The sequence below is a fragment of the Charadrius vociferus genome, unplaced genomic scaffold (genome assembly GCF_000708025.1).
Source record: "Charadrius vociferus isolate BGI_N301 unplaced genomic scaffold, ASM70802v2 scaffold2, whole genome shotgun sequence".
Lineage (NCBI taxonomy): Eukaryota > Metazoa > Chordata > Aves > Charadriiformes > Charadriidae > Charadrius > Charadrius vociferus.
In genome coordinates, this window is record NW_009647595.1 from 3,911,620 (window position 1) to 3,935,976 (window position 24,357).

General features: G+C 46.1%; 1 protein-coding gene across 1 annotated transcript; it reads left to right on the forward strand.

Annotated features, from left to right (window-relative positions):
- Window positions 1–3,601: 3,601 nt before the first annotated feature.
- Window positions 3,602–11,657, forward strand: ZHX2 (zinc fingers and homeoboxes 2). Its single transcript, XM_009880997.1, has 2 exons — window positions 3,602–6,286; window positions 11,601–11,657. The coding sequence occupies exon 1, from the start codon at window positions 3,784–3,786 to the stop codon at window positions 6,280–6,282; it is 2,499 nt and encodes an 832-aa protein (XP_009879299.1). The 5' UTR covers window positions 3,602–3,783; the 3' UTR covers window positions 6,283–6,286; window positions 11,601–11,657.
- The last annotated feature ends 12,700 nt before the right edge of the window (window positions 11,658–24,357 follow it).

Sequence of the window (24,357 nt, forward strand, 5' to 3'; positions counted from 1 at the left end):
ACAGGTTGAAGGGACAAAGACAGTCTCTGGCTGGTCATGAGCCTCCCAAACTGAACATCTTGGACTGAAACTTATTTGGTTTTGTTACTGACCTCCAAAAAACACGCATTTGACTTGGGCTTGATTTCTGTGGTGAATAGTGATTCTCATGCGGCAGAAAAACTATTCGAAGTGTAGAGTTGGCAAACCAGCAATTAGATATGCAGAAAACCACTCTGTGGAACAGAAGATGGAAGAGAAGCAACAATCTGTACAATTTTGTACTAAAACTGTAGTAGACAGAATTTTTCATCCGTCCACCCATTTATCTATGTTTTGGAGGGACCTTGGCCCTTCCTCTGTATCAGAGCATCCTTGATTGGAGTGAATCCTCATGAGGGGCTGGAGCTCAGCACAGAAACTCAAGGCAGCAGAGAGCTTGCTGAGCTTCCAAAGAGTACAGAATTCAAAACATGTAGTCTGACTTTTAAGAAACCTTTGATTGATTAAAAGTTGTAACCTAGATGTTTCTCATTCTCCACTCTTTCTCTTCCATCACATTCCTTTATCTTTTTGTTCTTACCTCTTTCTTCCTTTGTGGGGGTGGGATATTCAGTGAAATATAAATAAGCCTTGCTCTGTCTTTGATGTCTTTTGAATTTTCTTCCTTTTGCTGATGTTGCCACATGAATTTTGTAGAAGGTCATACATCAGAAAAGGAGCAGACCATTAGGTGCAGCTGTGTGGCCTGAGAGGGAGAGCAAACCGCAGAGGAGCATCCTGGGAGCCGTGGCTCCATCCTCATCTCCTCCAGTCTTTCACAGGGCACTGCCTTGTGCTTCCCTTCCTTCATCTGTGAAAGTCAGCATCGTGAGCATGGTGGGAACTGCAGGCCAGAGTGAGGTGACCCAATCACCTTCACCCTGTTTCCAGCAGCAGCCAGGCTTACGGAGTGCATTCTGCCCCTTTCTCTCAACTTTTGGCCTGTTTCAGCCAAATTGGGTACAAGGGAAGAAGCTTCACAGATAATTAATTTTCTGCAAGCATCATTAAAAATGGGTGGCCAGGAAGATGGGCTTTTGGACAGTTGCGTGTTTGTCTCTAGCTTCTGATCCCATCTGCAGTGGGATGCAGAAAGCCACAGATCACAGTCAAAATAATCTGCAGGAGGAGGATTATGAGGGGAAGTAGAAGGGAATTTTGAAGGAATATGTGGAAATAATAGAGAATATTCAGTGTAATCCAGTTTAAAGGTCAGTCAGCACAAATTTGAAGACCAGGCATCATTTCTTCCACTGTTCATCTGCTTGTTTATTATTATAAGGGAGAAGGAAAAATGGAAACAGAAGAGGAGAGGTTGTCTCAGAGGTGCTAATGCTTTGGGGAATGACAATGATAACGTTGGTGATCCTAGGTTAGAGGGAAATGGCACTGCGTCATCCTGACTGAGGCAGAGCCATAAGCCTGAGGGCAGCCCCATCCCTGTTTCATGGAGCTGAGCAAAGATGCTCCATTTTCCAGGGAAGCATCCAGAGCTTAAGTGCACCCTTGAAAGTCAACCAGATGGTCCAGTGCTTCACTGAATTGGAGTGAGCGTGCGGGAGCATCCCCAGTCTCTGTTGGGGCTGGTAGGTGCAGAGGCAGCGGTGGCTGTGAATGCAGAGCACTGTGTGGTTATGCTGAGGCTTCTGCAATACAACCAATAGCGCTCTGCACAGCATCTTCTCCGTGGTGCATATCTAGTGTTTCACAGCTTGCATTTTGCAAGCACCTTATCTGCAAAGGTGCTTCATGGAGAATTTGCGTATGAAGTGCTTTGTGTATGGAGAATTGCTTCATGCTGGGTTTTGAGTTTTTGAGGAGCTGGTAGCTGCTGTCCCTGCTCTTATCCCCAGCTGGAGCTGCTTCCTCTGGCAGTGTACCATTTTGAGTTTCCACATATACAGGAGTGGTATGGTCTGTGACGGGCAGAGTATCAGAAATATGCTCTAGAGACCTGCAAAGTATTCGTGAGCTGCAAACAGAACTGAGAAGTTAGAGGTTGCTTTTACGGTGACTATTTCTGGCTCTCATCCTAATTCACAAGGGAGAGGAACAGGTTCAGAGACGGTGCTGAGGTGGTCTTAAACTGTCCACTTATGTTGGATGTGTCCAGATCTAACTGCAGTGGGATTTTTATCTCATTTGATCTTCACATCTGCTGGGTACTGGAGGCAGCGTATTATTTACAGGCTTCACAATGAGAATATCTGCGTTTGGTTAGACATGAGATCATAGAATTACAGAATGGTTTGGCTTGGAAGGAACTTTTAAAGATCATCTAGTCCACCCCCCCAGCCAATGGGCCAGCACATCTTCCATTAGATCTCTAGTTCACATTCTCCTACTCTGCAAATCTCTACTTTCCATCCTCCTCCAGTTTGTGAATCCCAGTGCCTCGCCCACCCCGTCCCAAGGACTTCTTGATTATAAGATGAGTTTTCCATCAGGACTGGAAGTATTATGAATTCAGAGCCTATCTGATCAAGAGGAATAGCAAATTGGGAGTCGAGGATTGGTTAGAAGAGGCATCTTGTCAAATAGTAGAGTGACTTTTTTTTTACTTTTTTTTTTCTTCAATTAATGAAACTGTTTTGACAACTAAATTCCCCTCCTTCCGTCCACCCACTCCTGATGAGTGCGGGTAGATTCTGAAACAGCTGGTGTAGTTCTTCTTTGTAGTTGTTCTGATGTTGACCTCAGATCCTTTTAAAAACATGTTTTACAGAATTCTTGTATTTGGGAGCTTTCAAAACCACTTCAATGTATGAATCATGCTTAAAAATCGGATTTTTTTAATTCTGTAGGGAGTGAAGTGCACAAATTGGGGCTTGATGACAATATCAGCAGGGTCAGAGGAAGGAACCTTGTTTGAAAGGTATCTAAGGGCTTCTGTGACCTTTGCTAGCTACCTCTGTCAATATTGAGTGAAAAGCGGTGTTTTAAAGAAACTTTTGTTCCAGAAAAGACTTGATAGGCCTCCACAGATCTGCTGCAGTTTCTTTGAACCCACCTCTTGTCAATACCCAGACCTTTGAACTTGTTGATTTGCATTAACTCTTCTTTCTGCCTTTACTTTTACAACCAAGGCAGGCCCTATAGCTTTATTTAGAAATCACCCATCATTAGTAACCACAATCATTTAGTAGACATATTTACAAGGTAAGTGACAGTGGGAAGTAATTAAGTTTAATATAAATCGCAGTCAATTTCAAATCTGCAGGCTTCAAAATAATAATTAATAGAAACTGCAGCTTCTATAAAAAGATGCAGTATTTATAGCAGTATCTTCTTTCTTTTCTAGCTAAATGCATTGAGTCTAGCAGAGATTAAAATCCCCTGTCTGTTCATCTTATTTGTTTCAAAGCCATTTTCTACCTGTGGCGTGCTTCACTGCAAATTATCCACTGCTTTTGTTCTTTGTGGGGAGATTTTTTACTCTTTAAGTTGATGGCAGTGCTCTTGCTCAGCATTGTCCAAAACGGCCTTCTAAATGTACATATCTAGAGCTGTGGCTTTCAGGTAAATGTGTGTTTTATAGTTCAGTGCCTAACGATGTGTGTGCTTTGTTTCACAGGTGTCATGCAGCTGACAGGTCTGCTGGCGGAGCTGATGGTCACAGCCAGGGCAGAAATTCTTCATTAAACAAAGTACAGTAAAAAAATCAAGGAAGCTTGGAGCCATTTGCAAGATCTATTGAGTTGATTGCTCACCCTGTCTGAAAAAGTCATCATTTGGGACAAGAGCCTGCTGCCAGCAGCTGCCATGGCTAGCAAAAGAAAGTCAACGACTCCCTGTATGGTACGAACTTCTGAAGTCGTGGAGCAGGAAGGCACTGAGGGTGTAGAGGCTCCTAAAGAGAAGGGGGCTGGCGCACCACATCAGGACTCTAAAAAAAATTTGCCCTCAGAAAGCTCAGTCAAAGACTGTGAAGTGGTTGAAGCAAAGCCCCCAGCTGAAAATCAGTCTAAGAAACCCCAGGGTGGTTATGAGTGTAAATACTGCCCTTACTCAACACAAAACTTAAATGAATTTACGGAGCATGTTGACACTCAGCATCCTAATGTCATTCTCAACCCCCTGTATGTCTGTGCTGAATGCAACTTCACAACCAAAAAATACGATTCTTTATCTGACCACAACACGAAATACCACCCGGGAGAGACTAACTTTAAGCTGAAATTAATTAAACGCAATAATCAGACTGTTCTAGAGCAGTCAATTGAGACCACCGCTAATGATGTTACTGTCACAAGTGGTGGGCTAGAAAACGCAGACTGTGGTGATTCACTTCATGGGGGAATTAGTGCGAGTAAAACACCAATGATGAAACTGGGAAAGCCTAAAGGGGAAACCAAGAAGGGTCCCAAAAAGCCAGAAGAGGGAGTTACGGAAAACCATGTGGATGGCACACTGCCCCGCATCATAACTGAAGCCACTGAAGCTATTGCTTGTATAAACGGAGACCTTCTCCATGATGTGTTAGCCCATGTTATGCCCTCTGTACAGCTGCCACCAAATATTAACCTTGTCCCCAAGGTCCCGGTACCTCTGAATAGTACCAAATACAACTCTGCACTGGACACTAATGCAACCATGATCAACTCCTTTAATAAATTTCCTTACCCAACGCAAGCAGAGTTGTCATGGTTGACAGCAGCATCAAAACATCCAGAAGAACAAATCCGAATCTGGTTTGCTACGCAACGTTTGAAGCATGGTATAAGTTGGTCTCCTGAAGAAGTGGAGGAGGCAAGAAAGAAGATGTTCAATGGTACTATCCAGGCAGTTCCCCAGACCATCACCGTCCTGCCAGCTCCTTTGACAACTGCAAAAATGCCCCAGCCTATCATCCAGACAGCTTTGCCTTGTCAGATACTGGGCCAGACCGGTCTGGTTTTGACTCCTGTGTCAAATGGCTCAACTGTCTCCTGTTCACCAATTACACTTGCTGTTACCCCAAACCAGGGGCAAAAGAGGACAATACAGACCTTATCAAGTGCCCCAGAGGCCAAGCGTCCTCATGTTGTTCAGGTGCCTGAGATTCCTGCCAAGTTGACTGCTGTACCACTGACGCCAGCCAGCGAGCGAAAAAAGACGAAGGAGCAGATAGCAGAGCTGAAGGCCAGTTTCATGGCAAGCCAGTTTCCTGATGATGCAGAGGTCTACCGGCTGATAGAGGCAACAGGTCTCTCCAGGAGTGAGATCAAGAAGTGGTTCAGTGACCACAGATACAGAAGTCAAAGGGGCATTGTGCACATCCCTGGTGATGCTTTAGGAAAAGATCAAATAGCACCTTCAGCTGGTCGATACGGCCGTTCGTTTCACCCATACACAGATTTTACTCCCCAGAGATTCAAAGAGAAAACCCAAGAGCAGCTTAGGGCCCTTGAGGAGAGTTTCCTAAGATGCTCTTTTCCTACCCAAGGAGAATTGGACAGGCTTCGAGTGGAGACTAAGCTGAGTAGGAGGGAGATAGATTCATGGTTCTCTGAGCGGAGAAAGATAAGGGACAGCATGGAGCAAGCCGTCTTGGACTCCATGGGATCATACAGAAAAATTAAAGAACAAGGAACTCCCAATGGTGCAATAAGCCAGGCAGAACTGCTGAGTAGCTCTCAGCTCCCCGGTGCTTTATCTGGATCCTCCACTACATTTAAGAAAACCCAAGAGCAGATTCATCTACTGAAAAGCACGTTTGCAAGGACCCAGTGGCCATCACCCCAGGAGTATGACCAGTTAGCATCTCAGACTGGGCTCACAAGAACTGAAATAGTTCGCTGGTTCAAGGAAAACCGGTCTTCACTAAGAACGGGGTCACTTAAATGGATTGACCAGTACCAGCAGCAGCATGTTGTTGATGGTCATAACGAGCAAAGCCAGAAAAAGGGATCAAAACACATTGAGAATCCAAAGAATGGTAATGAGGTATCTCGGCAGCATTACCAGGAGCATAAAAAACTGAATGAAGAGAATGGGGGGAAACCAGTGGTGAGAGCAAAAAGAGACTGCGAACCACTGAAAGACTCTTTGTTGGGGAATCAGGCGGAGGGTACGGACAGGTTGGAGTGCAACAGCCACGACGGCCACGGCAGCGAGGAGAATGAGGAGCCAGCGGAGGTCAACTGGGTGGAGGTGACGGTGGGTGAGGATGACGCTGCATCGGACTGTACAGACAGCTGGAGCCAAACAGCACCTGAAGGCCAGGCAGAGCTGGCGGACTTTGACTCTGAAAGTATATCTGGAGACAATTCCCACGTATAGACAGGTAATGCTGATGGTGCCCTGTTTCTCTGAGCCTGCCTCTGTCTGGGTGTGCTGCCAGCATCTGGTAGCCCCTCCTCAGTGTAAACCCCTGGAGCCCATCCGTGCTGGATCCTTGTGCCTGCTGGATGCCTGAACAAAAGGGAGACCCATCCTACTTGTAAATTAAAGCAACTGCGTGGTAGGGGAGGGGTTAGTGCTGTTCGCCTTGTTTCTTGTATGCTTGTGGGTCAAATCCTGGATAAGGGTGACTTTTTTTGTTGTTGTTGGTTTTTTTGGCAATAAGTGATTAAACTTTCTGCCTTTAAGCGACCTATAATAACCTCTGCAGTACTTGATGTAAAACACACCAGCTGAGCCATGCAATGAATCAGTAAGTAACACTAGTTGCTAATATCCCCCTTTCTAACAGATCATTCATCTCCCATGAATAGAGGCTGTGCCTGTTTTTGCACCTCGGGTCCTTCCGTTGCAGCATCCTGCCCTGTTCAGAATAAAAGGTCACTGGGGGAAGGGCCCAAGACAGAGATGCCTCTTTATGCAACAGCAAGCAGGAGGAAAAAAAAAAAAAAGTTGTGGGGACTGAAGTGGCTCATGCAAATGTTCTCTCTTCCTCTTGCAGGTGAGAACAGTCCTCAACCTGCTTTGTTCTGCTTGCTCACTCGAGAGGCTTAGGAAGTGCCCCAGACTAAGCTGTGTGGGTGTTTTAGCAGCTCTTCTTCAGAGGATCTTGAATTTAAAAGCAAGCTGCAGGGCCTTTATTTAAGGGGGTTTTATACAATCTTTCACAGTGAGAAAGGACATGATGGAGAGCTGAAAGCCTGTTTCTGACCACAGTTGCACAGGTATAAATCTGGAGCAAGCACTGTCAGCATTTCTTGACTTGTATTTCTTGAGTTCACTGGAGCCTGTAATGTTTGTGCTCAGTGTAACCGAGTCTGTTTCTCCCAAACAAGTCTCCTTAAGCTAGAACTTATCCCACAGAAAGCTCCACACCCTGCGTTAACAACCACAGTGAGCGAACACCTATTTTAGAAAGAGTCAGTAGTTTTCTGGTATCTAATAAGTATAATATACTTCAGCATTTCTTTAAAAAAATATAAAAATCATAAATAAATAAATGGAATACAAAAGCCAGATTGAAAGAAGTCCCTCCACACTTGCACTGAAGACTTACTATTGCAGCTGGTGGTGCTTGAATTGAACTACTATTTGTCACAGAGGTGCAGTTTCTCATAGCAAGCCCCGCTGGCTAGCCCAGAGCCCGCCACTTTCTCTTTGTGCAGTACTTGTCCAAAAGTCTTCTGGATGTTTCCTCTGAGTTAAAAAGGCAAACCCTGCAGTGGTTTTATTTTGAACTATGAATTGTGTTGGCTAATTTTGAGGAATGTTATCGCAGCATCTGTATCGCAAAGTATCTTAAAGCTCCAGACTGCAATGCAAGGCACTGTCCTGTGTTACGCTTGCAGAAGTTGGTAATTAGGGATGTGAGGAGCAGGCTGTGCTACCTGTGTGGCAAAGGCAGAGATTAAAAGAGGAAGGACATGGGAACATCAGCCGGAGGCACGCTGGGGTGCCACTGCTGTGCAGCCACATAAGAAAGGAGAGCCAGGATCTGATCTGCCTTTTAAAATCAAACACCTGATGAATAAATGCATTGTGGGACTTTTTTTTTTTTTTTTTTTCAGTGTTGTTATTCCAGATCATTTCCCCCTTCCAGCTATAAACGTTTGTACTGAGGAGAGGGAGCAGACCAGGGGTTAGGAGACGGAATAGGGAGGAGGGCAGGAGAGGGATGAAGAGTTGCCTGAAACCACTATTTCTTACAAACCTGTTGTACTATGAACCCAAGCTCTGCAACAACCCTCTTCCAGCAGTGTAGGCTTGGTGCCTGCATTTTTGTGCTTGTAAGCAGTGTAGGATACGTTGGGGTGAACCTCCTGCTTTTGTGCCCTGGCACAGATGCTGACCATAAAGCTCCAGGGCTGTGGTATCAGAGAAGAATTTTAGTAAGAACTTTGATCTCGGTTAAACTTCTGCTGGGTTATCCTTTTGATGAGGAGCTTTCTGGTGGCTGGTTGTAAAATGCACTTACTGAGGAGAGATGCACTTGAGCAGGGCTTCCGCTGTGAAGACCATGCAGTAAGATCAGAGAACCATTTTGTCCTCTGCTCTTTGCCCGTTTCTCAGCATGCTGGCCTAGGAACTTGACAAAAGTCTTTTTCTCTTTCACTTTTCTTTATTCTCCCTGTAAGTCTCAGCCCAGAAGCACCAGTGCCTGCTCTCCCGTGCTTGCATGGAGGCATTGTAATAGACATTGTGACACAAAAGCTAGAAGCTTTATGCCCCACACTGATGGGTCCCATGGAAAAATCCCAGCTACTGGCTCCTTTCTCGGTCAGGATAAGCTTTCACTCTTATCTTTGGGAAACCTATCTTTTGTAATTTTAAACTAAAACTTTGGTGTTAAATTAACAAGGCATTAGCTTAGGTGACATCCAGGATATGACTCAAAGGCAAAGACATGCAAGACCTGACAGAGAGCTTGTTTCTGCCCGTTGTCATATAAAAGTCTGATTTTTCCTAACATTGTAGCCCTCCGTACTTTAGAGGGGTTGTGTCGCTGTCCTGGCTGCACGTAACAGGTAAACTGAAGAGCTGACAAGGGATTTCTCCTCTTGAGTCTCACACAGCCACAGTCATTATGTGAAGCTTTCACTGCTGAACCCTAAATCAAGCAGAAACATGGTCCTTTGATATTCGTGGTGTTGCTATTTTCTCAGCTTGATGTACGTAGTTTAAAGCAAACGTTTTTTGGTCATTGATCTCCATACTCCTGTTGTTGGCTGAATGTGTGTGCGACGTCTGTAAAACCTGAGCTCTTACAGACCATCTTGGTCACTCTCTGCTCCAGTGTGTAGCTTTAGGAGTTTCTGAAACTATTGGGGAGTATTTGTGTTACAGCCTAGACAGACTTTATGCCTTAAAAAACTGAGTTTTTCAAAACTGATCTGTGTTCAGCAGATTCTGCTGCTGCTGCAGTTAATGGGAGTTTCACAAGTTTCCGGTCTCAGCGAGAGCAGGATTCACTCCTGGCTCTGAAATGGTATCCCTGGACTAAGAAAAGGCTCTGTTACTAAGTCTGTATCTGAAGCTTTTGACAAAATTGGATTTATTCTGCAGAGCAGGTCAGGTTTTCCTGAGCAATGAGGCTGGGAGACCTGTCCCCGTAGGGTCTGAAGGCATTCTTCAAGATGTGGAGTGGTTGCTGGAGTGGTGGAGTGTTTCAGCCATCACTGAAAATGCTCCAGATGCTGCATAATGAAGCCTCACGTCCCTCTTGCAATGAGGCCCAACTGCTCTATCAAGAGAGTGCTGTAGTTTCCCATCAGTAGAGATATTCCTGCCTTCCAGCAGCACAGGTCAAAATTACGTCTGTTGTCCCCATTTGCACAAGCCTGACAAACAGAAACTGGTCCTAAATTAAATACAGCAAACTGCAGCTCAGACATGAGAGTGGGATCAGAGCATGCCAGAGTGGTTGGCAGCTACCACAGGCTTTCTTCACAGCATTGTCTCCCCGTGGGGTTTTCCCAAGATCGGTATTTCCTCAGCCCAGAGCTTTTGGGGTTTTTTTCTCAGAAGCATAAAAAGTTATCTCATGACCACCATTTTAAGCCCAAACCCTGGAAGATATAGGCACCAAAATCCATGGTTTATGGTGGGAGCAAGGTAAGTAGACACCCCAAAAGATGTGCGTCCTGGCCATGACCACTGCTCTGAGATGTGCCAAAGGAAAACCATGCCTGGGAGTTGCACACCAGGAAAAAAGAGTCCAAAGGATGTCACCCCTTGCTTCTGTTATATGCATTGTACTGGGCATCACAGGTGGTCTGATTCCTTTTGGTGCCTCCAACCCCTTTTGCACCGCTGCGGGAGCTAAGATCACTCGGTTGCTGGTGGCCTAGTGCATTCCTTGGTGTCTGAAACCGGTAAAAGTGAACAACATTGGTGTTTCCCTCCCTTTCTGTCCAAGTTCTTATTTTTCTTGTGGTTTAGGGTTTCATCCCTAAAGCTAGCTATAGTGCCTAGTACTGGTGTTGGGCTCTGAGGCACCACCCTGAAGGCAGTGTCAGATTGACCAGTGGCTTTTGTAAAGCTCAGGTCACCCTAAAACATTTCAGGGAATGAAGCCAAAGTATGGAAGATTTGCTGTTTCCCCTGAAACCAGTGAGGCATCTCAGAGACCCAAGCTGCAACGCAATGAAGGACTTCAGAGGGGGAAGCAAAACCCAACACGGCAATTAAAATTTTCCAATGAGTTAAGAGGAGCCAGGGGGCTGTTTGAGGAAAGGTCGCAAGGATGGGGAGGGCTTTTGCCTTTGGTGTTGGTGCAAGCCCATGCCCTTTTACTGGGCTGGACTGCATTGCTTTCTACATTGCAGGTACCAGACAGAGCTCACTGCTTTTGTGGGAAATAACAGACCTGGTAGCAACTTTCATAAAAGGTGTGAAATAATGAGTTAGCTTAGGTTTCGGTAAGCACTGGTGCAGGATGGGTGAGGAGGGTGGTGCAGGAAAGCTGCCTCGTGCTGCTGCGTGCAGCTCCAGCCCGAGCAGCTGCCTGCACTTGCACACATGCATCTCAATGGGGAAAAACATGCTAAACAATTCGTCATAGAGCCATTCCTCTGTGCTGGGAACTGGGGATGTGTGTAGGTGGGTGAGTATTTGAAGGTTGGGTTTTGCGGGCTTATTTTTTAACATCTGGTCCATGGTGTAGCCTTTATGTAGATGCAGGAATCATAGCAGAGCCAGGGAACTACTCTGCAGAGCACAGGCACGTGCAATTTTTTTCCATTGTCTTGCAGCTTGTATAATTATTTCTAAAATAATGTGGGGGGAAAAAAAAGTATTTAATGAGAGGATTTAGTGGGGAAGAAAGACCTGAAGTCTTGCCTTTAGCATCCTGTGGTCACAAAGTAACTGCCCATAACCCATGTGCACATCATCTTTGAGCCAGCATAAGGATCTACCTGAGGTGTATAGTAATGAGGGATCAGCAGAGTCAAGGCTGGGCTGTATGTCCCTGTTAGAAATCTATAAGGGGTTGTTAGCTAGTTGTTATGTACGACAAAAATCGGGCACCCTACTGCAGCATCAGGCGGCAATAGGGATAGGCTTCGGGGTGTGGTTAGTACAAAATATAGTTCTATGGCGTATGCAGGGATGTAAACTGGACGCTGTGTTAGTTGGCAGCTTAACTAGTTGTTCACACTGCCTTCAAAAATAATATGCTACTTTTATAATTTTTGCAGGGGTACTCCTCAAGCTGCACTGTCCTGACGTTGAAGGGGAAATGCTGTCTGAAAATAGAAGAAAACTATTTTCCTGCCTGGGGTGAGATAGCGTGTTGCGACTCCAAGTCTCAAACCACGCTTGTGGAGGCACAGCAAGAAATACTCTTGTGGAGCGTCATCATGGGATCGTTTATAGTGCCAAAGTCCTACTACTGCATTTAAAAAGAAAAAGGAAGGAAGGAAGGAAGAAAGAAAGAAAAAAGGGTCCTTGTACATAGGTTTCTCCTTAGCTTCTCTCCCACCCACTTTCCTGCCCAGCCTCTTCCTCTGCTGGAGCAGATTTGTACAACGTGGAAATTTTGTTAACTTTTTAATAGGTGCAAGTTATTCTTGCATATAATGCCATTGCAAAATTTGGGGATTGGTTTGGGGGAGGGAAGTGACTTTTGTGGGGGAGGGAGAGGAGAATTTTTTCTGAAGCGTTTTAAGACAAATTTGCAATGTTTTGGAGTCTTGTTGGTGCAGATCAACATCTGAGCCCAGATCCCCACCCCAGTTTACATTTCAGCCCACTTAAATGCATTATGGGGTTGGAGAGGGTCATTCTGGAGTGGTTGGGTTTGTTTGTTTTTTTTTCTTGTTGTTTTGCCTTTTCCATTTTGTTTTATGGCCACCTGCTACTGGTTGAAGTATTTAATTCTCTGCTTTTCCGTGCTCCTATAAGGCGAGTCTTCTCCAGCTCCTGTACTTCACTTTTCACAAATCAACCCCAGCCGTGGGTCTCTGAAGATCTGGCTAGAACGCCTTTTCTTTGTTGTTGGTTGGTTTTTGTTTTGTTTTTTTAGCACTTTTTGTTTAAACATGCAGTACAACCCCTAGAGGGGTTGGAGAGAGGAAATTAAGATGCTTCATAATCCGAACTTGTTTGTGTTTCTTCAGCTGGTACAGCGATGGACACCATAACCAACAGTCTGCCCTCCAGCTTTAGATGTTGTAGTGCACAACAGAAATTTCTGATTAACCCTTGCCACTAAATTTTTAGATCAATCCTAGGTTCCCGAGTGCACTTTTTTTTCAAATACTGCTAATTTGGATTTGCGTGGGGGTGTCTGTCCGTGCACGTAAGAGGAGGAGGGAGAGTGGGAGCGTGGGTGTGTAGACAAGTGGGTGCAAGAGCCATCCGGTGCGTTCCTCTGATGAGCTGGGTTTGGAAAACTTACCCACCTTTCAGTACGCTGCACAAATACAATGCTAGGGAGTTTGAATAAATCCAACTTTTCTAACTTGTTGCTCATTTGTTGTAACTCAATAAAACAAAGGCTAAACATTTTGGTAACCTTTTTCTCGTCTCTTTTTTTTAATATTATTATTTTATTCCATTTAAAACCCCAGCTCGGCCCACACCAGTGCTCCTTGGTGCACAAGAGCTCAGTGTCTTTAGAGCTGTGATTAGGGTTTTAAGTGGTTTTGCAGTAATAGGCTTGGAAACCCTAACCAGATTAAAGTGAACTACTGATGTTTATTTCCCTGGTGTTAGATGGCTCTTCCCTGTGCAAGGGGTCGGATAGCACCTGGGAATGGGGATTTAGGAGGCATCTTTATTTTGGTTGCAATCACAACCTCAATGAATGAATGAATGAAACCATCCCTGTGACTCACCCGTATGGAATTATTTTTGTTAATCATCAGCACAACATTTAAGTGTCGAGGGAGGTTTGCAGGAGGCGGTGGCGAGCGCTTGGCGACTTTCCTTACACTGAAGTTGTCTAGTTCATTGCCGAAGAGGATTGAAGGGATGGGGCAGCACTTGCGCTTGCTGCATTTGCGTGTCACGGGCCAATGGCAGGAGGTGGGGAAGCAACCTCGGCTCCTCTGTGGGCAAAGGCAGCCGGGCAGCATGTGCACGTGTCCCATCACACGTGGCGCTGTGCATCGCTCTCCCATGTGCGTGGAGGCAGGTGCCTGCACAGTCACGTCCGTACCTGCTGTGGCGTGGGTTGTCAGATCAATGGATGCTAACGTCAGGTGGCCAAAAAGAAAAGGCCTCCGAGGACACTCCAACAGGACTCCAGAGTTGTCACTGAAACTAATTGCCACTTCTGTCTGCTTTGCTTACATGAAAGGATGCTAATATTTTAATTGCCCTCGTGCACAGTTTTTAACAGCCACTTGGCGGCTTAATATTCCGGTTTGCATCTCTCCTGTTTGATGTGCGCATACGTCTGTGTGTCTGGAGCACTGACCTACTTTGCTTAACCAGCAGATCCTGGGGAGCTCCGCAGGAGGTTTGGCAAGAACAAGACCCACCTGGGTCTTCTGTATTTGTACCGCCCAAGACAGGACGGCATTAGGGGCCGGGACTGGGGCACTTCAAGATCTCTGCAATTCAAATAAAACAATAGCAGCGGCCCTGGAGTCTGTCGTCGCACAGATTATAAAGCTGAAGCTCTGCCACAGCAAACAAACGGGCTCGCAAAAGACTGGCACGGCCTTTGCCGGCCCCGGCAGCGCCAGGTGGGTTTGTGCAGGCGGGTTGCGGTGCGATACCGAACTGTCACGCACCGGGTTTCATCGGGGAAAGCTGATCTGGTGGCCCCTTGTGTTTTTGGCTTAAAGTAACCCAGGTTCCCACAAAGATTGCTTCAGTGTGGCTGCTGGAATGGGTTCACAAGCTGGGCATTGCGAGCAGGCTTTGTTTTTAATTAATACCGACGCAGTGACTGCGTTTCTAGGAGAGTCCAAGCAGCGCGGCACAATCGGGACATTGTTTGTACGCCGCGGCCATTAGGGACGGCCTTGGCCGTGGGGTTTGGTTGCACATGGGTGAAAACAGGCTGCCGACACGGCGGTTCCTCCCGCACGGCCTTGCCTCCGTGGGGCAGGAGCCTGGCGATGGCACCGCAGCGAGGGGACGGCGTGGGACAGCCTCGCCTGGGCAGGACCCCCGGGACCAGCTCAGGCGCTGATTGGCATCCTTCTCAACGTGTTTTAACCGAAGTCTCTTGAAATGTTCTAATCAGAAGAAATCTAGTTAACACAAAAATACATTAAAAAAAAATAACACAGATTTTTTGCACTTGTGCAACACTTCTTTTTTAATGTGGTTTGTAGAAAACTTTCCATCATTCGGAAGCCAGGAATGACTTTTGAATTAGGTGACCTCTGCTTTCTTAATTTAGTCTGCTTGTATGCTGACAAGAGGGTGGGTTTTCATTGTATACACACGTTACTCCTCCTGCCTGGTCCATCAGATGCTGGGAAGGGACCTGCTGCTCAGTAAATGAGCTGCTGTTGGCTCCTTACTGCTGTCGGAGAGATGGGGACTCCAAGCGCATGATAACACGGCTACAGTTTAGGGCTGGTCAGACAGAAGTCTTGTTAAATGCGATCATGGTGGGAGACCACTCAGACAACAGAGAATAACAGCATCACAGAATGGTTTAGGCTGGAAGGAACCTTCAAAGATCATCTCGTCAAACCGCCCAACATAGGGAGGGACATCTTTCATGAGATCAAGTTGCTCAAAGCCCCATCCAACCAGGCCTTGGGACGTTTCAGAGCAGAAACTTCAGCATATACAAACTTCTCTGCAGTCCAAATGATTTGTTTTTCACTTTTTTTTTTTTTTAAGAAAACAATGCTCTTCACTTTTCAGCCACATCACTGCAGTTGCACCCTTTCTAACCTCAAATCTCTGATGTTGACTTTTGAGAATTTCATCTAATGCATCACTTGGAAAGTCAGCCAGTGAGCGGTGCAAGTAGTCTGCATCTGCAGGGTGAAGCCAGCAGTCGCAGAGATCACTCTCAGAAGAAGGGGGTCCCAGCACCACGGGGACCATCACAGGCTGGGGCAGGAGGTGTGGGGTTATGCAAGAAATCCGAGTGATTATGAGCATAATGATAATTATGTGGTGATAACTTGAAATCTAGGAAAATACACAGGTAAAAACAACAACCAAGATAAGTAATATTTATGCATTATAGTCACCATTAGCAGAAATTTAACCACTGAAACTTTCATTATCATCTTCTTGTAACCCTCAGATATTGTTAGGCAGCAAAAAGACACATCCTGAAATTGTTTACAGAAAGGGGAAAAAGAATTAATTTCGAGACACATAAGGCAACATTGTAGGAAATCTGTTTGGCATCCTAATGGCAAGGAAAGAGCCCACCAGTGATGGAAAGGAACTTTTTTAATCATCTCCCAAGGAAAAAGACCTGAGACCATTTAGCTCAGGGAAAGGGAGGACTTCTGCGCTCATGGGATCAGTGACTAATGGAAAGCAGTTATGAATGGGGCCTGTGGCTCTTGAGCATAGTTCTGAAAATATTCATAGTACAGCAGGAAAAGGGAATGTATTGAGAGCAAAAGAATGCGAGATACGCAGTAAAGGAATGAAAAAGCAGCATAAAACCCGAGTGTTACGCAGTTGAACCATATTCCAATCAGATTATTGCAAGCTCTAGCGAGGATGGAGGTAAGAGCTTAGTGACCGGGTAATTGTCAGACCTAATCACACAGCACACATCTTGAGTGCAGTAAGCAAAACCAGGGTTTTTCCATTGTTTTCTTATTTCCATCATACCTGATGCTCCAAATTGGTCATTCTAATTATACTACAGTTCTCATAATTTAAGTGTGCTGTGAAAAGCACACGGGCAAATGGGACATCTATGAAGCTGCTTCAGTACACAAACTCACCCTCTCCTTGCTCTTTTTTTTCCTCTTTCTTAAAAGTCTGATCATCCCTGTGCAATATATTATGTAAAATTTATGTGCGGCAATCTTAATCTAAAAAAAAAATCATTGTTTTTGCAACACATCTATGAGATAGTTCAAGGAATAATACCATTAACCTAAGTTTACAGACAGAGAAACTGGGAGATGGATGTAGTTATTCACAAGACAGCAGCATAAACGTGCTAAAGGTGAGAGCTGGAGTCTTGACTCCTCAGCAAGGAAGCTTCGGTTTATATTTGTATCAAATCATTGCTGCTTCATTGCCATTTCTTATTCTTTCACCCAAAGCCTTTCCCTTTCCAACAGACAAAGACACAAGGGCAGAACAGAGCAGGCTGGGAATGGGGCTCCTCAGGGACCCGCATCCCGCACAATCCCACTGGGACATCCCTCCTCCCCGCCACAGCTCTCCAGGCAAAGCTTCCTGCCTTAATTCCCTCCATCTTTTAGTCTCTTCCCAAACATCTTCCCTCCATCTCTCATTTCCAGCAACCTTCATTTTGGGGGCCCCCGCGGGAGGTGTCGGGGGCTCCCCCCCACCCAGACGGTGTTTCTGGCCATCACTGCAGCTGCTCTTTCATTCCCACAGAGGGAGAATTCCTCCCTTGAAAGCAGGAGCTCATGGCATGCCCTGGGGTGCTTTATAACACATTAACATGCATGTGTGATTAAATCCCTCTCAGTATTAAGAGCATCGCTATCTCCTCAGCTTGAGAGCAACGGAGCCGTTCAGCCTCTCTGGCCTCCCCAAACCACTCACATGAAGTCACTAATACCAAAAGGCATTTTGCCACACCATAGCACTTAACATACACCTGTACCTAAATGTTCAAAGCTGATGTTTTTTGCTTTTTTATCATCCTCTAACCCCGGCAGTCCCTCTCATCTCGGCACTGGTGCCATCAGCTAATGCTGACAAACGATGATGCAGAGGGGGAAACCCGTGACGTTGCCTCCTGCCACGATGCGCTCCCAATACACGCGTTAAACAGCAGCATTACATCTTATCGCCCAACTGCTAAAGCTCTTCATTGCACCCACGGCTTCACTCACATCCAGGCTTCTTTGGCTCCTCTCTGATGGCCTGTTGTCTACAACTCTGCTCCAGGTTCTCCCACGGCACTTTTGGGAACATTTCCCTTCCCTTGGGTTGGCCGTAGCTTCAATCGTTGAGCCCCATCTGCTGCCTCACCTGCAGGGCCACGTCCATGTCCCAGGTGAGGGGAGGATGCTGAGTGGGGGAGCTGGCCCCGAAAAGCCAGGGATGCTCCCTGCAACCAGGAATTTAAATTGGCACTAAATTTAATCAACTGATGTCATTATTGATTATTACTTGTGACACATGTGGAGATAGAGAGGTAGGCACTGCCCATGCTGAGAGCAAGGGGACACATCTGGAGCAGCTGTGATAGAAATAAGATGCCAGTGGTTTTGGCACCATTAGCCCCATTATACAGAGGGCAAGCAGAAGTACCCAAAACTGGGAAGTATAGCTCCAAATCTGTTCTCCAGCCCAGGTTCAGGCACCACCGGGTTCCAACTGAGCAGTGAGCGGGCAAAGAGCACGTGGGTTGGGGTGAAGGGTCTGTGGGTTTCACCCGCTCTTCATGATGCCAACAGAGCCCAGGTGAAGAGCCCAGAGCCAAGAGCACAAGCCAAGCCCCATCCCCGCACCCAAAGGGCAGCATGCTGTAAGGTTCCCTATTAGGGATTTAAACAAAAGGAATTTTAATCCTTTTTTTCTTCTCTCTCTCTCTTATTAATGCCAGCGTTTGAATGTGGGGGGATGGAAATTTTAACACGAAGCCACATGCTGAAGGTCATGGAAAGGCAAGGCAGACATTGTCTTCAGTAATATTAAAAGGAAGACCAACCCTGCTGTGTCAGAGAGAAAAAATGAATACTTCTTTTGATTGGAAAGAAAGTTCCTCCATGCCCGGTTGCGGCGCAGCATTGCACAACGGAGACTGCTGCGGCTGGGAGCAAGGAGAATTAATTACTTTGCTTTTTGAAGCATGGGCTGCTCAGCTCTGCTGTGCCAGCTTCAAGAACGATAAGCGCTTATCCAAAGAGCATGGTTTTGTCCTCCGGCGTGGGAGTTTTGCCCGTTTAAATCACAGGAGGCTGCCGAGTTTTTGTTTTGTTTTCTTCATACTTGGCCTATGCTTGAACCTGGGCAGCGCTGCTCTTTTCAGACTCACAGACACCGATTTTATGCCGTCTGAGAGGAGGACACCGGACGGAGCATCAGCACTGGCCACGAAGCGTCACGGTGTAATTGCATTAAGCATCGTCCCTGAGTGCCGGCTGCCGTCGCCACAGCACGTTACAGCCCTGCAGCACAGACAGGGGTTTGCCAAATGCAAATTTATCTCCAAACCACCTCCTCCCTGGGGATTTTGCTTTCAAGGGCATTTCAGCATCTAAACAAAGATGAAGTACACCTCTCCGAGAGAGCAGGCGGTTGGGAGTTGGCACTGAGGGATGTCCTCAGCTGGGCAGCAGCAAGTCACACCTCAGAAAGGGCTTATAAATGATGTGTTTGGCCTTTCAGGGGGCTGAATCGTTTCCTTCAGTCTCTTACTCCTCCCTTATTTGGTCAGAAGGAGATTTCTTTTGGTTTTTATACAAGTGACTTGGGAACTGAAGTCATACAGGTTGCCGAAGCTTTCCTTCCCCTGCTCACAAATAACTTCCAGGTGGCCCTTGGCAAGAGAGAAATGGTTTCCCTCAGTAAAAGCACCACCCACCAGTTCAGGTTAGCTGCAGATGCTGCTGCGCTGACCTTCAACAAGCAAAATCACGCGGTGTTTAGATTCTTACCATAGTGTTGACACCCCTTCTGAAAAAGAGCAATTCCCACCTCTCCCAGAGCCACTGCTTGTGGCCATCCGCAGCCTCAGCCTGCCGGAGGCATAACTCCCAGCTCTCCTCCTAATCCTGACTTTTTGGCAAAAGTTGCTGATTTACCTAAACAGTTGCAAAAGAACTGAAGGACACAGGCACAGGGCAGTTTTTACAGGAAAGCTCCTGCTGGTCTGTTAACAAACCCTTTCAGCAGTACTCCAGGAGCCTCATCCCAGTTCTCTGATGGTAGAGCTTCCTCAGCATCCTGCACACTGAAGTTCTTAATTCTTCGTCACAGCCTTAATTTTTTTTTTAAGTGTAACAAGCATAAGATTAAATATAAGAGCTACTCAGAGCTTATCAGGCTTTTACCGTCCATTTCTTGATGCGAGCTAGAACTGCCCTACTTCCCACGCCTCACAGAAGCAATTTTAACTTGCTACTCCTGAACCACAGCCACCAGTACCTAAGCCAGCCAAGAAACAAACTCACGGACAAGAAAGACCAGCACTTCTTTGGAATGACGTTCTTCCTGAATCATCATGTGCAGATAGCAGTTTCTTAATTGACACTTATGCTTGTTCAACACTAGATCAATGCTTCAAATACGGACCAGACTAACACCTTCTTAAAACCATCACCATTCTGGCTGCAAAGCAGATCTAAAAGGGTAGGGGAAAAAAAAAAGAAAAAAAAAAAATAGCCACATCCTATCCCTGCTGCTGCCATTCAGGAAGAGGGCTTGCAGCTCAGGGCACCAATATACTTCTTTCTTCCAGCCTTCTTCCCTCCCACCCGTGTTGACCAGCTCTTTACGGGGATTGCGGTACCAGTCAGTGGCTGTTTCCTGGCAAACACACCGCAAAGCTGAAGCCTGACACACAGTGGCATAGTCAGAAATAGATGCAAGTCCACAGAATTGCCCTCTTTTGGGTAACGTAGGGTTTACCATTGCTCCCTGCCCTGCCGGCAGGGAACACTGAAGGGTAAATAAGTTTACCTTTTAGCATTCACTTTAGCACATCTTGCAACTTTACGATGCTGCTCTGAAAGGGGAAAAGATTAAAGCTTTATAAACCAGATAGCGAATGAATTTGGAGTGTTGGCCCTACTGATTTGGCCCACAGATGAATTTAGCTTGGGTCAAAAAAATAGCAGTGATACAGCAAGATACATATCCAGCATGAGTGACCTTGGCGTTGGCAACAGCACCCAGTGAAAAATCACCAAATACGAAGGAGATGCGGTGTGCTGTCCCGTGCCGCGCTCCGGCTGGAGCGAGACGCACAGCCATGTCCCACTGCTCCAGCCCCCACCAATGGGCTCCTCCAGCGTGGGGGGCTCCTCCGCTGCCCCATGTCTCGCGTTCCACCAAAGCACCCCCAGACAGCGAGCTGGGACAAGCCCATCTCCATGCATCAGAACCAAACAGACCCATTCAAGTGGGATTTAATTCCTTCTGGCCTTTTGGCTATGGAGGCATCAAGACTGAACTATTCTTAGACAGTCTTCCCCGGGGTCAGGGGTGCTGCCTTCACGGTCACAGAGGTACAATCGCTTTCCTGCCATTCTTTTCCCTAGATTCCTCCTGCTCTCCCTCCCCTTCAGTAACATGCCCACGCATCCTCTTTGGGATGGTTTTCTCTTTGAACAATGCAGCCAGGGGTGATGATTAATCACAGAGTTTTCCATACTCCATTTCCCTGCTCATTGTCCCGTGCCACTTGTTGAGAACCTTATCTTTATTAGCTGGTCTTATCACAACTCGATTACACATTAACAGAAACTCTCCTTACTCAGCAGGATTTCCTTGGGATTGCATTGCTTTCGGCTTCAGAGAGCAGCTCCGTGGAGCGAGCCACTCCACTGAAGCCACCCTGGGAAGTGACTGATCTCATTTAAGATGCACGAGGGGACACGGAAAGCTGTAGGATGACTTTGAGGAACTGGCAAGAGCAGATTTAGAGGACAAAGCATTTCTATAGGGGAGCGAACGCATTAGCTTATGTTTGCATTGGCATTAAATTATACAGTAATTATTTGGTCCTGGTGAGCTGTGCTCTAATAGCAGCTACAGAGCTATCTGAGATCCTTCAGCACAGGGACCACATCCACCTAAAACATCCCCCTACCCACTTAGCTACTCAACCAAATCATACAGCTGTAGGGCCTATTGTTATCTGTCTGCTTTCAAGAAATTAGACTGATACAGTTCTCAGAGATTTACTAGACCTTCAAGTGCAGTATCACCACACCACATACACCTCTGATAGAGGATTTTTTCCCCTTCAATGCTACAATCACCTTGCCTGGGAAGGTTAAATGGCATCAACTGCTATCAATTGCTCTTGCTTTTTCTCCTTTTCTTAAAAAACGTATTATACAAAAGAATCCATTGTTTGAAAAGGACAAAGTAGTTGGTTCAAGAGAGGAGGAAAATGCATTGTTAGAGATAAGAAAAGCTTTTTCTTAATGGATGGCTCTGTGAACCCCAAAAATCCATCTCTTGTGAAGGCAATCGTCCATCCAAGGACTACACAACCCACTGAGACCTCCCAGCGCCAGACAGTCCAGAAGCAGGCAGAGCTCATCGCTTGGTTAATGACAGCTGCCTCTCTGCGTGGCAGGAGTGGTACGTCAGCAATGACATCCCATTGCCACGGCCCTTCACGCTCCCAAAGAAGCCTACACGTGTCTTCACAGGGGGGCTGGGAGGAACAGAAACAAGAAGAAGGTTTGGAGAATTTATGAGACACTCAGTTAGCACAGCTGGCAAAAAAAATAATGGGTAAGACTGAAAGCACAAAAGGTCTTGTTCTGAAATAGCAGCAGCAGGCTCCAAAAGCATGTATGGCATTTGAGGACAATTACTCTGAGTTTAACTAGTTACATACATCAGACCATCTGGGAGAACAAGTAGCCGATACCTGGAAAACAAAGGGAAGAGGTATTAAACTGGTTATCACTCTCCAGGGGGTGGGGAGGGTGGGGGGAAGTGATATATTGGTAATTTACTGCCTGTGTGACAGCCAACAGAGGAGGCAAGAAAAGATTATGTTGCTACTGGGCACATGATTCTAAGTATCAAGGCTCAACTTCTGAAAATGGTTTGGAGCTCTTTTTTATGTACGATGGCTGTCACTACAAGCAATGGATGAAGAGTCCCTGTTCCAGCCCGCTCAGGCTTTCTGAAGAGATGAGGATTTACATTTTGCCTCTGATGATTCCCGTAAGTCTTTCCTGCCCCTGCAGAACACAGGCAGCGGGTGCAGGTACAATGCAGTGGAGCTGAGAATATCCCTCCTCTTCCTCCTCTGCTATTGTGAAATGTTAAATTTGAACCTGATTCTTTGTGTGCAGTTTCAGATCAAAAAGCCGGAAAAGAGATTTAAATGAAATAGTACTGCTCTAACTTAAACATACAGGAAAACTAGAAATTGGATTATAACTACCCCAATGAGAGCAGCAGGCACGCTAGGAAGCTTTCACCAGGAATGCAGAAACTCTCCACCCAGAAGCTATAGGCTCTTAAACCTCTCCAGGTAGTCCCTGCTCACAAAGAAAAGGAGCTAGAAGCCTGTTGACAATGATCCAAGTTAGGCCTTTTTCCAATGTGCAAGTCCCATCTCAGGCAAGAGTCACAAATCTATTATTTTTTGGCTTATTGCAATGCCAAGCCATGACCACATTACTTCTGGAAACAAAGGCTGCAGAAGTCTTTTGCCCTAATCAAAACAGTAGGCTCCGATTTCAACTTAAAAGGGTTGATTTGAGCTCTAAAAGCAAACAGAAAACCCACTGTATCTTCTAATCTAACTGAAAAGTCATTTTAGAAATAAAAACCTGAAGCATTTCATCCTCATCAGTGTCATCCAAATGAAATATTCTCACGTTGCGAAAACTCCCTCCACCACACACGCAATTTCTTTCTGACACTATTCCAGTGAAACAGCACATGCTGCAAGTACATGCAAGTCTGCTCTCCTGCTAGGAACCTTCTCTCCACACACACTGATGTTTTCCCCCTTTATTTTCATATTAGGAGACACCTTCCCCTCTACAGCCTTCAGGAACAGCAGTTTACATAGAATCATAGAATGGTTTAGGTTGGAAGGGACCTTGAAGATCATCTAGTTCCAACCTCCCTGCCATGGGCAGGGACACCTCCCACTAGACCAGGTTACTCAAAGCCCCATCCAGCCTGGCCTTAGACACCTCCAGGGATGGGGCTTCCACTTCTCTGGGCAACCTGTTCCAGTGCCTCACCACCCTCAGAGTGAAAAATTTCTTCCTAATATCTAATCTAAATCTACCTTCTTCTAGTTTGAAGCCATTCCCCCTTGTCCTATCACTACATGCCCTTGTAAAAAGTCCTTTCCCAGCTCTCCTGTAGGCCCCCTTTAGGTACTGGAGCCTTCTTTTCTCCGGGCTGAACAACCCCACATCTCTCAGCCTGCCCTCATCGGGGAGGTGCTCCAGCCCTCTGATCATCTTTGTGGCTCTCCTCTGGACCCACTCCAACAGGTCCATGTCTTTCCTATGTTGGGGGCTCCAGAGCTGGATGCAGTACTCCAGGTGGGGTCTCACCAGAGTAAAATAGAGGGGCAGAATCACCCCCCTTAACCTGGTGACCACACTTCTGATGTAGCCAAGTGGCTGCTACATCCCAAGAGGCTTTCCTGAAACTCTCTGGAAAGGCTGTACCCAAGAGGTGTCAAACCAGAGCCGCCCCAGAACAATTCAGCCGCTCCTTCATCCTTGGCTGTCCTACTCCTCCTACTCCTTTCTGGGTTGTACAACCCCACGAGCTCAACACAACCAACTAAGGAAAGTCAAATAGAGAAAGTTGACTCTCGGGTCATGCCTGATACTCCTCTCCTCCCTCTTAACTCAGTTCCCACAAATATTTATTTTGTTTGCATGTGTGTGTTTAGGTGTGCTGGTCTCCCTGGGGAGCCCCTGCTCCTGGCTATGTGCATCTTGGACTACTAAAGCCAAGCCAAACTTTCACACAGCTAGAGAGGAGCACATCTGTCCTTGAGAACAAGTAAAGACTGCGCTTAGGTTTGAATATTGCTAAGACAGAGCTGCAGAATGAAAAAAAAAAAGTAAATATTGCTATACTGCATGATCCAGAGCACTGCTTTAATTTAATTTCAGCAAAAGTTTGAACTCTTTCAAA